The sequence below is a fragment of the Urocampus carinirostris genome, chromosome 14 (genome assembly GCF_059441175.1).
Source record: "Urocampus carinirostris isolate Australia breed hairy pipefish chromosome 14, RoL_Ucar_1.0, whole genome shotgun sequence".
NCBI classification, from domain to species: domain Eukaryota; kingdom Metazoa; phylum Chordata; class Actinopteri; order Syngnathiformes; family Syngnathidae; genus Urocampus; species Urocampus carinirostris.
The window spans coordinates 6,995,240-7,010,995 of record NC_142362.1 but is presented as its reverse complement, the minus strand read 5'-3'; the positions used below and the strand labels follow the sequence as shown (position 1 = coordinate 7,010,995).

Genomic DNA, 15,756 nt, shown 5'->3' with positions numbered 1-15,756 from the left:
TGCTATTTAGCACTCGTTTTGGGTTGAAGGACGTCATACACAAAATGGTTAAATATTACACACAGTACCTTTAAAGGACTTTTGTATGTTTTGTTCATATATTCAAATTATTTAGGTATTTAAAACGAATAACTTGATGGTTAAAATGAACTGGCTCCTTCAAAAGTAAGTGATTTGAAATAAATTACATAAATAATAATTCAATTGAATTGTCCAATCAAAAATATAAGAATAAAAGGGTTTAATTACTGTATACTGTATATATAAATTACAGGGTTGGGTAGGGTTACTTTAAGTGGATTTCTTTCAGTTACTTTTGGATTACTCCAATACCAAATATGAATACAATGACTAAATTTTGAGTAGGCTTGGGGAGTAACGGAACACATGGAACGGCAAAAATGATGTTGGCAAGCTGTTTGGATTTATTTTCATTTTGTTTCTGTCGCAGTTGATGTTCGTTTTGCCGGAGATCAAAGCCAGGAGAAAAAGCTTACCCTGTGTTGTGAGTCATCCTTTGATTCATATTTAGTTTCTTTTGTCTTTTATTAGCATATTTGGTATTGGAGCAATCCAAAAGTAATTGAAAGTAATCCAGTTAAAGTAACCCTACCCAACCCTGATAAATTAATACGTAAGAGGAAGACGTACTCACCGAGCAACTGAGATTACATTATGTAAATAACAATATATTAGTATTTGTTATTTCTGGCTTACGTCCGCTAGTATATAAATTTCCCGGCTTGATTCATTTGTTGTTTACAGTATTGTGTTGCGATGTTTTACTTAGATTTTTTGCAAGCGGACACAGTAAGATTTATGCAACTTTAGCGACACCCACCGGTCAACTCGTATCATTGCATCATCACAACCGGTAGACATTTGTATTCGCTTTGAATGAAAACACTAGGAAAAATCACAGTTGACGACAGCGTTGCATTTTTATAAAACACAAAAGAAAAACGCTTTTAAAATCGAACCATTATGAAATCTGGCCGGTCGAAAACAGGAATTACAATTATGAAGTAGAAATTCACCGGAAGTGAAAACACTACCAATAGAATAATTATTTTTCCAGTATTCCCGCTATATAATTCCTATGATCTTCACATAGTATCCGCGTGTGAATTTCTCAGCACTGGAAAAATGACCAAATGTGAATGCTTGGAATGAATAACCGTGTTAAAATATGAGAAAGTACTTCAAGGCTTCAAATGTTGGTTTGAGAATACAATGCCTTGTAAAAGCATTGTCCCCCACCAAGAACATTTTAATATACTGCCACATTTCAGGCTTTGAACTTGAAGCTAAAAAACTGAAAATATTTTCTAGGAATCAACAAAATGTGAGACGCAATTGTGAAAAGGAACCAAATTTATTCAACATTTAAAAAGGGAAAAAAACGGAGCATATTGGACAGCTCTATGAAGAACATAATACACACCAGGCGAGTCCAGGATAAAGTGGTGGAAAAGTTCAAAGCAGGAATTGGATACAAAAAAAAATTAATAACATTAACACATCTCACTGTGTGGGCAATAACATCAAACTGAAAATCATAAAACAACTGTAAACCTATTAAGACCTGGCCGTCCCTCTAAACTTTCGGCCCCACCATGCGAAAACTAATCAGAGAAGCGACCAAGAAGCAAGATCACAATGAATGACCTGCAGGCATACATAACTGAGGTGAGACAATCTGTGCATGAGACAACTATTAGTTGTACTATGCATACATTTGCCCTTTAGGGAGGCGTTGCAGAATGACTACCATAAAAATGCCCATTTGGTGTTTCCAAGAAGCCTGGTATTGGAAAGAAATATGTGGAAATATCATGTGGAGAAGGGGCTCTGGTCAGGTGAGACAAAAATTAAACATTTTTGGGGCTGAGTGCAACACGTCGTTTGTTGTAAGAGTAAGTGCACAACACCCTAAAAACACCACCACCACTGTCAAACATGGTGGTGGCAGCATCATGCTCTGGGGTTGCTTTTCTTCAGAAGATTGTTAAAAGTTGATGGGCAGATAGATGGAGCCAAAAACAAGGCGATTGTGGCAGAAAATCTATAGTTTCAACTTCCAACAGGATAAAAACCCTACTATGGAATGCTTTAAAACTAATAATCCAACAAAGTCTAGACCTCAATCTTATGGCGCATTTGTGGAACAATTTGAAAAATGTCGCGCACAAACGATCACCATCAAACCTTAAGGAACTTGTACTGTTTTGTAAAGAAAAATGGGCAAATATTTCTGTTTCAAGATGTGTAAAAGATCTGTGATATAAATTGTTGAATAAATTGAATACCTTTTCACACGTTGTTGATTCTCAGAACATATTTTGTGTTTTTCATCTATAAGTTTGAAGCCTGAAATATGGCAATATGTCAAAAAGTCAACAAGGGTGTCCCCTTCCCACTGCCCGAAGATAGCTGGGATGGGCTCCAGCACCCCCGCGACCCTACTGAGGATGGATGGGATGTCAAAAAGTTCCTTGAGGGGGGGGTCGAATACTTTTGCAAGGCACTGTCTACATATCTGAGCAAACGTCCCTTACTTGTTCTCCTCATTGCAAATCCAAACCCAGACTCCGGTGCGGCGTTCGCTCCTTTTATACAGCCTGCAACTTCGCAGAAGCACAAAAATGTGGTTTCGGTTGCTTTTTGCAGAAAACATGGAAGGTGAAAAAAAACAAGTTGAAGATGTCTCGAGGTGGGAAGATGAAAAACTTTATCGAACGTGGGCGGACAAAAAAACAAATAGGGCGGTTGAGGCCGGTCCTGCTGCTGCTGTCATTTGTGTTTCATCCTGTAAACGAAAGTCTTTGCAGCATCCGGTCACGCCTGCTAGTAGCCTTGTAGTCCGTTGTAGACTTTCTGTATGGAGCCTTGCTTCAACAAGCTACGGATACCTGCGAAAAGGTGTGAGAAACGTTTTTTCGAAGCCGGCACGAATCGGTAGTTCTCAGCTGGTGTGCCTTCAGGATAGAGGTAAGATTTTTCACAAAAAAAAAATTCAGCCCGACCCGACCCGAGTCGCGGGTGTATTAACCTGAACCCGAAAGATTAACTTGATTTGATAAACAGGCCCAAAATAATCCTTCAGTCTTGCGTACTTCAGCATTTCGGGTGAACCAGGCCACTTGGGGCCGAGTCCGTCAAATCAAGTGTGAACTGAACAAATGCAGCACCGAAATGAAGGGTTGGGCACCAAAACGCACTTCTCGGCGACGTACAGCGAACAAAAATAAAACTGAACAAAAGGGACCTGAAAAAATAATCTAATTCTAAGGATAGTTCATCATCATAGGCAGCCTTTCCAGCAGCTCCGTGTTATTTCGCACTTTTTGTGATTTATTGTTAAAGAATAAAGGAAGAAGAAAAAGGAAAGATAGGACAAAGAAAGAAAGAGAAACAGAGAGAGAGAATGAAAAAATATGGGGACAAAGAAAGAATGAAAGAAAAAAGAAAGAAAGAAAGAAAGAGAGACAGAGAGAGAGAGAGAATGGAAAAAAAAGATGGGGACAAAGAAAGAATGAAAGAAAAAAGAAAGAAATAACAAAAGAAAGAATGAAAGAAAAAAGAAAAAGAATGAAAGAAAGAATAAAAGCAGACACTTTTATCTTCGTTGTTTTTCGTCCCGTTTGACAACTACACTTTGGATTACATTCTATCCTATTGTTATGAGTTTTATTCGAGGAATCAACTCCTTGCCCTGAAGAATTCTCGTGCCGGCGTGATGAGGGGGCAGAGCCGGAGCTAGCTAAGCGGCTAGCGGCATTATAAGCCTTCGGTACCGTCCGTAATCATGGTAACTGTGAATTCCCTACCAAATAAGACCGACGAACCGGCTGTGCTGGTGAAAAACATCAAAGCGTACAAGAAATGCAGTTTGCTGCTAGCATTCCAGACGCTAACGTGGAGCTACCCCGCTTTAGCGCTGTTAGGACAGACAGAGACACGAAAGCCTGGGGGTAGCAGAGAGGAGCTGAACTCGCTATCTATGTGAACATGAGGTGGTGTAACCCTGGGCACAAAGATTTCCATCTGCTGCAGGGACGTCGAACTTTTGGCCTAGCGTGTGACGTCATCCACTCCGCTGTTGCTCAACTACAACACAGCACCCCGAGGCCATCCTGTTAATCTGTTAATAAACAACAAAAGGGTACTGCTGGAAGTGTGAATTTCCCTAAAGGGGATGAATAAAGTATCTATCTAGAAGCTTCAAATAGTGAACGATTTGTCCCAAAAAGCAGAAAGGAAATATGAAAAGCCTGTAACCTATTAGCAAGAAGTGGAAATGACGTAAGGGAGGTGGAAGGAGGAAGCCGCGCGTCATTTACCAAAACGCTTCAGGACCACCCTAGTCACAAACCATGACCTACATCAAGGATACATTTCCAGCTCTCCTCGCCATCTAGTGTTTAGGAGTGTGATTGACGGTTATTTTCTCCCTTTTATTAGCATTATTTTGCCTGTGCAAATGCTCACGACCAATTGTGGCCCTGAAGTGGATCGAACTAGTCGGGAGACACTCCTATTAAAGCATTCAAAATCATACTCATGGCTTTAACACAAAACCCCCGCTTACCGTTTTTCTGATTCTCGTCCAGTTGTGTCTGAGGGAACTCCACATCGAAGGTGATAATGAGAGACCCGCGGAGGTTAATATTGTCAAAGTTGGGCAGACCCTCGCCTTTTTTCCACATCCTGGCGCCCGGCTTGGTCACCTTGTCCCGTACGATGTGCACCTAGCGGAAGAAAACTCCAGTGATTCGACGCGACCTTGAAAAGATGCTAAAGCTGGGTTCACGCCGCAGGGCTTGATACTCAATTACGATTTTTGGGTGAAGTCCGATGTTCCAACTGAATGCACCTTGTATGCTACCTCATTTCCTGTTTGCATGCCACAAGTGTCACGCATGCGCAGAAGAAGACGTGACGTCCCACGCAATGCACTTACTCTGCGGAAGTAGTCATGGATGTTAAGGACAGAGCGTATCTAGCTATTTGAAAGGTATTGTATTACCAGAAGGCAGCACGACGGGGCAGTGGTTAGCGCGTGTGCGGCACAGTTCTGAGGTCATGAGATCAAACCTCCTGTGTGGAGTTTGCATGTTTTCCCCGTGCTTGCGTGGGTTTTCTCCGGGCACTCCGGTTCCCTCCCACATTCCAAAAACATGCATGTCAGGTTAATTGGCTGGTCCAAATTGTCCCTAGGTGTGAATGGGCGAGGGAGTTGTCTGTCCCCGTGTGCCCTGCAACTGGCTGGCAACCAGTTCAGGGTGTCCCCTGCCCACTGCCCAAAGATAGCTGGGATGGGCTCCAACACCCCCGCGACCCTACTGCAGATAAGTGGTGCAGATAATGGATGGATGGATGGATGTATTACTGGAGGCGGAACAAAGTTGTCCCTAAATATTAAACCCCGATTTCACCCCATTGAATGTTCTCCGTGTGACGTGATATGACCGTCAATATCGTTAGCTACCATTAGAGGATGCTATCGCTTAATCAATGAGTGCCACTGCTTGTTTAGAGCAGAGACGTCAGGCAACAAATTGTGAAACCGGCTGTGTGCGATGCGATGTTGACTTTTCAGCGAGTCACAATATAAAAATATTCGTCACACGCAATCCACTCACTTTGCGGAAGTAGTCATGGATGTTAAGGAGAGAGCGTATCTAGCTATTTGAAAGTTATTGTAATACTGTGGGCGGAACAAAGTTGTCCCTAAATATTACAACCCCGCTTTCACCCCATTGAATGCTCTCTGTGGTTTGATTTGTTCTTGAATATCGTTAACTACCATTAGAGGATGCTATCGCTTCACCAATGAGCACCACTGCTTGTTTACAGCAGAGACATCAGGCAACAAGTTGTGAATCCGGCTGTGTGCGATGCGATGTTGGCTTCTCGGCGATTTAAAATATAGACAAATATTCATCTTCCATGAACGTGTGAATTCATGACACTCTGTGTATTTCGCCGCCGTGGTTGTTGATTCTTCAGCTTCCTCCCACCTTGTCATATGCAGAATAGTGACGTCTGCCGCCTACTGATGCGGTGCGATGTTGGCTTTTCAGCAAGTTACAATATAAAAAAAATTCGTCTTTCATGAACGTGTTAACTCATGACACCGTGTTTTCGACCGCCGTGGTTGTTGATTTTTTCCGCCTCCTTCCCCCTCGTTATATGCAAAACAGTGACATCTGCCCCCTACTGATGACATGCAGGTCACAAGAATGCGTTTCGATCGTTCACGCAAGCAGTGCCTTCCAAAAGATCAGATAAATATCGGATTTACGAGGTTACGGAGTGAAAAAATCCAATATGTGCCATTTAGATAGACAGTTAAAGGTCACGTGTGTGCAAAAATAAATCTGATTTCCCTGCAGTGTGAACCTTGCCTAACGTGTAACCAAAATGTCTCACCTTGTGTCCGTCCAGATGAACAATGTCCATTTCAAAGCCGACTAGCGCCTCCACCAGGGAGATTGTGACGTTGGTGTACAGGTCGTCTCCTTGGCGCTCGAACGTGCGATGTCTGCCGAAGACAAATGTCTCCTTAATACGCGAAATTGTTCGACCAAAACGTGACCGTTAATTTGTACTTTAAGACTTTGATGCGGAAACGCAGATCTCCGGGCTCTCCGTCGATGTGAGGCTCTCCTGAGGAAATAATTCACACGGCGTATGTGTTAAGGATCGATACAATAAATAAAACAGTCAATCAGGGATGTGATTTGACCAAAGTGAAATTATCTGAAAATTAGCCGGGGGTCTGGGGGCCGCGGGCACCCAGCTAGGTCCAGGGCAGTGCCCTGGTGGGGGGACAAGTGGGGCGAAGCCCCTCGGAGCTCATGGGTTTTCCGTGTTTTTAAGTACTTTCAATGCACTCAGATGACAAAGAAATAGACAAAACAACAGCATCAATTTTCAATGTATATTGAACTATCCCATATAAAATTACAGTTTAAGTCAACTCAAAATCAGTCACATTAAAAAACATTGGACTGCCTTTGCTTTTAAAAACTATCACTGAGAATATCATCATATCTAACTCATGTGATTACTAAGTTAAGACATAAATCATGTTGAAGAGTTCAAATTTCGTGACTTTCAAGAGCTTTGAAACCTCTCCCACCATAGTCGATGGTATCATGGCACCAAATGCAAAGCACTTTCCCGGCACAATCGATCTTCCGAATAAAGTCACTGAACAAATTCGTCACAGTCTTCTTTCCAACATTTGTAGATAATTCCTTCTCTAACCAGTCCCATCGAAACTTGTTTTTTACGATCTTATCAATTTCTTTAACTCGCGGAGCATCTTTGCGTTCGATCACGGACATCTTTCTTCAAACACCCGGCAAAAACGTGTGAGAAATGAACAATGGCATACTCCTGTGCCTTCATAACAAGCGCGTTTATTGGTCAACACAGAGACTTCAACCAATCGCAAGATCCGTTTCATTTCAGTTACGGAAACACTTAAATGGAATGCTGTAGAGACGAAATCGGATTTTTTTACCACTTAAAAAAATCGGAAATTTTAAAATTTTATTTTTGGGGATAAAAAAAGCGGAATTCCGCGAATTAGCGGAAAAATCACATCCCTGGTCAATACAACCAACTTGACTTAAATGAACTTCAAAAAAAAAGTGCATCGAAATTCCAACAGAGTTTGTGAATTGATAAGTGTGGATTAGAGATTCACAAACTAATGTTATGGTAACAGCTAATCACTCAAGACGCCCACTTTAACATGCTTTTGTTGCTCTTTCTCAATCACAAACAAACACGCTTGATTAACAAACTAATGCCATGATAACAGCCAATATATCAGTCACCGCCTGAATGTGATTCCCGAAAACAAGTTAAGTTCACAAGCTAATGTTATGGTAACAGCTAATAACGATGCAAAAAAATACAGAAATCAGGAAGTGGGAAAATACTTAGTCACGGCACTGAATTTACATAAAGACAACTCCAATTTCATCATAGACATCAAAGGTGCAACCGCGAGCGGCAGCCTTTCCAGCTGCTCTGTGTTATTTTGCTCTGTGAATTATTGTTTTTATTGTCTGCTTCTATCTTCGGTGTTTTTCGTCCCGTTTGACAACGACACTTTGGATTACTTTCTATCCTATGGACATGGGTTTTAACGCACAAAAATGCGTTTATTCGAGGAATCAGCTCCTTGCCCTGAAGAATTCTCGTGCCGGCGTGATGAGGGGGCCCTGTCGTGGATGCAGAGCCGGAGCTAAGGTGAAGGCTGAGCCGCTAGCAGCGATATAAGCCTTCGGTACCGTCCGATATCATGGGAAATGAACTCTTTACCAAATATGACTGACAAACTGGCTATGCTGGTGAAAAACATCAAAGCGTACAGGGAGTGCAGTTTGCTGTGTTTTACGGAAACGTGGCTCACGTCCAGCATCCCGGACGCTAACGTGGAGCTTCAGCGATGTTAGGGTAGACAGAGACACAAAAGCCTGCGGGAAGCGGAGTGGAGGCGGACTCGCTATCTACGTGAACACGAGGTGATGTAACCCTGGGCATGTAAACACAAAGATTTCCATCTATCTGCTGCAGGGACGTCAAACCTTTGCCCTAGCGTGTGACGTCATCTACTCCGCTGTTGTTAAACTACAACACAGCACCCCGAGGCCATCCTGTTAATCTCTAGGGACTTCAATCATGGGAATCTGGATAAAACACCGCCTGCTTTGTTTATTATTTTATTTTTCAACATGAGGATACCGCTGAATGTGTGAATTTCCCTACGGGGATGAATAAAGTATCTATCTATCCATCTATATCTATCTGTTCCCTTGTCAGAGAGAATATTTTCTTTGAGAAGGATGAATGAAATAAACAATAAGAATCATGAAATCGTCACAAAACACTATACCAATAGTATGAGATTTCTGGTTTTATTTAACCTTACCTTCCCCAATGAAGGGGTACTCCATCTCATCTCTCACCCCTTGCTCAATTTCCACTTCTAGTGTCCTCTCTTCGTTCACCAGCCTGCAAAAATGACACACACAAAAAAAAAATTCCGGTAAAATGTAAACAAAAGGTGGCAATCGATAAAAAGGAAGACTCACTTGACGTTGGGACACTCGTCGCAAACCATTTCTTGCGTCATCTGGAAGCGGCCTGGGCCCAGTTGAGTGGTCCTCATCTCTGGTCGACAGTTGCATTTCCTCTTCCCGGACGCCTCTTTGGCGACGGGCTTGTTTCGCACAACCTGGCGGGAAAAAAAAATGAAAGATCAGTTTTTTTCTATCATTAGTAAACATTTCTGAGATAGTTCAAATCGTTAGAGCAAGTGTACGATACTGTAAAAACAAAAGGCGCCTAGCAAAAGTATTGGACCCCCATGGACTTTTTGACACACAGACGCTCCCCTACTTACGACCATTCGACTTACGAAAAACGGTAGATACGGACATTTTTTCGGAATGTTAGATTTTGTATCGTGTGCACCTTTTTCCGAGTACAAGACATTACTGTAGTGCTTATATCCGCCACTACCGGCGTTTGTCGCTGTGAGAGCTCACCCAGCATCCCCCCGAAGAAGAAATCCAGCTTCCTCTTCCTAGTTCGTGTGTATACATCCTATGCTGTATCTCCTGCGCGTTAAGAACTTTTGGTGTAAAGTGTAAAGAAGAGGCGAGCCGTTTCTTTTGAAATGAAAGTGGAATAAGAAAGCTTGATGCGGTTGAGAAAATGGTTGGATCACTTTTTTTCGGCCACTCTCTAACACGGAAGAGGACCGCTTGAAGCTTATCTTCCAAAAGTAAGTTAAATAAAGTTGAGTTCGTCTTTATAGAGCATATCATTTAAATTGTGACAACGCCACGCAGAATTTCCTACTCACCTCGACAAAGTTCCCAGAGTAGACCTCTTCTAGCGTGACTTCCAAGTCAAGTATGATATCATTTCCCCTAGGGATGTTTCGGTCCTGCTGTTGTCGGTTGCCCCCAAACATGAAACCAAAATCGCCAAAGAAACTACAGAGCAGGAAACAACAATTGTAAGCCAATCGGTACTCTTCAATTGGCATAAATGAGTGATCCTAAATGTAACCACACTTTAAAAGGTCAATTTGCATCAAAGACAATATAGGAAGCTGCATATCTTTTGTCTAAGGCAAGTGGTTCTTAACAGGTCTGACTCGAAGACCCATTATTCCACCCTAATGACAAGCTGTGACGCAAATCATAAAACCAATTCCACTTCTCAAATGTATCGAATGCAAGGATTGTGCAGTTAAAAGCAGAAATAATAGAATATATTCACCTTTTTTACACAAAAAAGACCACCAAAATGACTTCAGGTACTATGTTCACTTGCATATTAACCTAAATTGCATGTATATTTAACCATTGTGTACCTTAAAATCGACAAATACTTACACTGTGTGGTTAATTAAGGTTTCTTCATTTTCCTCATCCTGAGGTTTTTGAGTTTTCCCTTGCCCTCATGTAGGTTTTAGATCAGGGGATGGTGTCATAATAGTCTGTAGTTTGCAATAGTCTGTGGTCTGTGCAGCCCTTAGAGACTATTTGTGATTAAGGGCTATACAAATAAACATGATTTGACCTGACTTGACTGATGTTTTGAGTTTTTCATTTACTTCATGTAGGTTTTAGATCAGGGGATGGTGTCATAATAGTTTGTAGTCTGCAATAATCTGTGGTCTGCGTAGCCCTTTGAGACTCTTTGTGATTAAGGGCCAAACAAATAAACATGGCTTGATTTGGATTACCTTATGTGCAGTCCCTTCTCAATTTTTTCATTTTCCTCATCCTGAGGTTTTTGAGTTTTCCCATGCCCTTATATCGGTTTTAGATCAGGGGATGGTGTAATAATAGTCTGTAGTTTGCAATAGTCTGGTTTGTGCAGCCCTTTCAAACTCCTTGTGATTAAGGGCATCACAAATTAACATAACTTGACTTGACTGAGGTTTTGAGTTTTCCCTTGCCCTCATGTAGGTTTTAGATCAGGGGATGGTGTAATAATAGTCTGTAATTTTCAAAAATATGTGGTCTGTGCAGCCCTTTGTCATTAAGGGCTATACAAATAAACGACTTGACTAGAAGTAAAACGTTCATTGTACCTTCAAGCCTTCCTTCAATTAAAAACTCATACAATATATTTGTATTTTGCAATCACTTCTTTCTGCTACTTAATGGTTGTTGTCACAGTTTTCCACTTTTCCTTCACCTTATAACTTACTCATTATTGGCGCAAAATAAATAGGAAATAAAACATTCAAATCACAACAAAACGAGATGTGGCCCCTCATGACTGAACAGGAAGAAGAGATCGAGCAGGGTATTCTCACCATCTACTATGTAGTTGACCCTCTGTTTTTTTCTCCTTCGCATTGATTAGCTGGGGCAAAGCCCCGGGGACCTACTGAAGACGGGTCGGCAATCCACTTGTGGGTTCTGACCCGTAGGTTGAGAAACAACGTCTTAAGACATTGGTGAACACTGATAAAAGGTATCTTTATACTTAGGAGCAGTCTCGTTTTAACGTACTAGTAGACGGTCAGCAGTTCTTTTATAACGAAAAGTATTTCAGTTATTAGTACTTGGTATCTGACTTATCGAGCATCAAATACTTGTACTGTGCAGTCTGAGAAGTCTAACAATCTTTGTTTCTTAAAAATTACGCAGAAACCCCTTAAACCTTTAAATTCAAAAGCCTCTGAGGACAGAGGGGGAATTTCCTTGTCTTTTCATCATGTAGCCCAAGAAAGGTACTAGATACAGCACACAAAAATAAGAAAATAAGATTATCTGGCACTCCAGGTTTTTGACCATGGAATAATAACCATTATTCCATTTAGGAACTGATCCTGTTTGTCAATACCATGGCACACATCCACATCGGACACATTTGCGCACATAATGTCAGCAAACAACCAAAGTATGTAAAAGCCTATTTTTTGGGCCATCCCAAACACAAGTACATGAAATCATTTTAACGGTGTTCCGATAGAATTAAGAATCCCATTACAAGCATTCTTAAACTGGACCAACCTGGAGAATATGTCATTGTGTGAACTGTGGTGGCCTTCTTTAAGTCCATCTTCTCCGTATGCATCATACTGTTTCCTTTTCTCTTCGTCTGACAAAACCTATAAATGAAAAATAAGCAGTCATACCGCTGCAGACAAAAAAAACAGTATCTATGAAATAACAGATCATTCTAACCTACGAGAATGTTATAAAGCGTGTCTATTGAGTGTCATGATATCATGTAATCAATGGTATGGCCAGCAATTCCACATTGGCATTAGAATACCTGTCAACTTATGTTTTCCCAATATATCAAACGCTTCTTGATCATTTCAAATTGTGTACAAAATTGTAAAGTATTGAAGTTTTGGTCAGAATTCCATTTTGCAATGTCAGAAAATAATCAAATAGTGTCAAAACATGTGAAATAAATACTGTGTTTTAAGTCAATCACATAGTTATGTTATTTGACTGATACTGGTGGAATGCGAGGTTGGGGAGCGGGGCGTTAGCTTGTATCTGAGCATCAAAGGTTGCCATGATAACTCCACCACAGAGGGTCCGCCCCTCCCAGGAAACCGAAAGCTGGTACACGTCTCACCTCGCAAGGGCAGTCTGATTTTGGGCAGCAAGAAGGCAAGAGGGCATGTACTAACAAGAAAAACTGGACAAAAACCCGGGCCGGTCCTCAACAGCTCAACAAGCAGCCAGAGAACCTTAGTCAGCAGTCAAGCTTGATCAAGCTAGCGGCCAAACTGGGGGGACAAAGCCAGCGACCTTAGCAAAGCCTCAAACCACCAGCAGTCAACCTCTGCTTCAACACCCTGCATCCTGTGGTCCTAATCCCCAAAGGGTCTTAAACCGACCGGGATTTATCATCGCTCTACAGCTGATGACATGAAGACTGGGCCGTCATCTTCATTGAAGCAGATCTTCACAGAACATCTTGTTGTTGCTAGGTATTAGTATGACGTTAAAAGAGGAGTTCTATCAAAATATAATGTCGTAATAATCAAGCCAACATTGTTGTCTTTCCAAATGGCGCCAGTTCTAGCTGTCTTTGTTTTATTTTCTTATTCTTGTTTTATGTTCTATTTAAGCGTCTTCAGTAGATGCTTTGTAAAAGTAAAGTCCATAAATCCAAGAGTGTGTGTGTCTTGATTACTGTATATTGAACTATCAATTCACCTAAAGTGTGTGTAGCCACCCTTCAGAAGAACTAAACAAGGTTTCTCATCTGTTTTCCTAAAATAATTATCTAAAAACTGGCAACCAGTTCAGGTTGGCTGGGGTGGGCTCTAGCACCCCCGCGACCCTACTGAAGATAAGCGGTGGAGATAATGGATACATGTTTACAAGAATCGCCCTTTTTTTAATGGCAGTGCGCATCCCTCTGCAGGAAGTTTTTTTGTTTTAGTAAAGGTTTGCTCCACCCACTTGAAACAAATACCACTGGTTTTCATGGTTACCAGTAGCAATAATCGAAAATCGCACCGACATTGCTATACTGGTTTGAAAAACCACATTTAGTTTTTTTCTTCAAAATCGTGCAGCCCTACTAAGAGATACATATTTGAATGAATGAATGAAAACTATTTCGAACATTAATATAAAAACAGAACAAAAACAATAACCCAACACCAAAATAATGTTACATAACATGTTCGAAAAGGGGTAGTAAGAAACAGATGCTTATCTTCCCTACCCCTTCATCTTCCCTATTAAATACACCAATGATAACAACAATACTAATAATATTAGTAATAACATATGATATAACAATAGCAACAATAACAACAAAGTTAACCATAGTTCTAGACGCACTATTCCCAATCTCTCGTATCACTCATACCCCATTTTCTTCATCTCTGTGTTCCGCCAGGAATTTTTTTTTGTATTTAAATTCGAACAAGTGAATAGTTTGACATCGTTTGATATCGTCTTATAAATTGTTCCAAAGCTTGACTCCACACACGGACACACACATACTTTTCCTGGTTGTTCTCACCTTTGGGATTATGAATTCACTACAGCTCCTTAAGTTATGATTTCCCTCTTTCCGAATGAATAATTTTCTAATGAAAGATGGAAGTTAAAGTTTTCTTTTGTACATGCCTATTTAGCTACGGATCTTAAGAGCCTATAGCCCTTTCAAATGGATCAAAATTGCACAGGTCTGCTGGCACCGGCCTTCCCACTTTGAGAAAAAAAGTCTGGCATTAAATGCATAAATAAGGGATCTTATTGAAAAATGGGAGCAATTGGCTGATGTTGAAGATATGCATTAGAAAAATCCCTAAAACCTCCAAGTTTTGAATAAATACAACCATTTCAGTGCCCTGTGAGCAGAACGAACCAAATACACCTGCAACTTCTATTTATTTTGGTGGTCACATTTCAGCCAATCAGATGCAGCCACACGGTAAGGTTGACCAATCACCGCTAACATCACGTATCCAACGGCAACCGCCTACTCAGAGCACAAAAGCCGGGTCGCCGGGTGGAATTTCACAAAACAAATGTACATTTTGAAAACAAAATCATTTCTAAAAATAATAAATAAATTGATTCGTCTCATACCTCGTACGCTGCTCCCAAATCAGCAAATTTATCCTGAGCTTTGGGGTCGTCTTGGTTCCTGTCAGGATGTAACTGGAGAGCCAGCTTCCTGTACGCTTTTTTGATGTCTCTTATTGATGCACTTTTGCTCACCCCGAGGATTTTGTAAAAATCTCGCCTACAATATTAAAAAAAAAAAACACATTCATTTATAAAAAATCCCAAACATGAACAGTAATCCTCTTGTTGGTATCGAAACGGCTAACCACGCTAGTTTGACAAACAGAAGCACGATTTCCACGTCTTTTTTCGTACATAAAGAATGCTCTCCATTTAAGATCGTACTTAGATCAATAGAAAACAAAAACCTCCCGAAAATATGAATAGTTTAGCTTTGTTTTCGCCTTATTGCTTGAACCAATCACAGTGGAACATGTGTACCAGCTGGCGATGCTGCTTTTCGCGACCGTTCTCACGTTAAAACGCTTACTTACCCCGCAAACACTGTCGTGATAACCCATAGAATCAAGTAGCACGCCGTGCATAGATTCATCCCTTTGCTCGCCATATATAAACCACTAAAATATATATTTTAATATAGAAATTTTGTAAAGAACTGCCGGCTTCTTTTGAAGGTTGCCACTCACATGAAAGTCTTACTTCCGGCTTGTTAAGGAAGTCCCGCCCATACGCGTAACTATCTATATACAATACGTCAGCACACTGTAGCAGCTCGCTAAATAGCGTGCCGACGCGGCCGCCATATTGGTAGGGTCATAGTCCCCGATAGATAGATAGATAGATAGATAGATAGATAGATAGATAGATAGATAGATAGATAGATAGATAGATAGATAGATAGATAGATAGATAGATAGATAGATAGATAGATAGATAGATAGATAGATAGATAGATAGATAGATAGATAGATAGATAGATAGATAGATAGATAGATAGATAGATAGATAGATAGAAACTTTATTATCCCTGTAGGGAAATTCGCACTTCCAGCAGTATCCTTGTGTTGTGAAATAAAATAAAAAAATCTATAAAGATATATAATACACTTGAAAATACCCGATATAACGTTTCGCTGTAGAGTATTTAAATAGTGTTACGGAAATACAGACTTTAATAAAAATAGGGTAATAT

The 15,756-nt window shown here is 40.7% G+C and overlaps 1 protein-coding gene across 1 annotated transcript; it reads right to left on the bottom strand.

The window, feature by feature from the left end:
* Positions 1-916: 916 nt before the first annotated feature.
* dnajb11 (DnaJ heat shock protein family (Hsp40) member B11) lies at positions 917-15,264 on the bottom strand. Its single transcript, XM_088353225.1, has 10 exons — positions 15,098-15,264; positions 14,625-14,781; positions 12,066-12,163; positions 9,893-10,025; positions 9,117-9,259; positions 8,954-9,036; positions 6,615-6,672; positions 6,436-6,547; positions 4,592-4,751; positions 917-2,912 (listed from the first exon to the last, which is right to left on the bottom strand). Exons 1-10 carry the CDS (start codon positions 15,169-15,171, stop codon positions 2,848-2,850), a joined length of 1,083 nt encoding a protein of 360 aa, XP_088209351.1. The 5' UTR covers positions 15,172-15,264; the 3' UTR covers positions 917-2,847.
* Between the last annotated feature and the right edge of the window lie 492 nt (positions 15,265-15,756).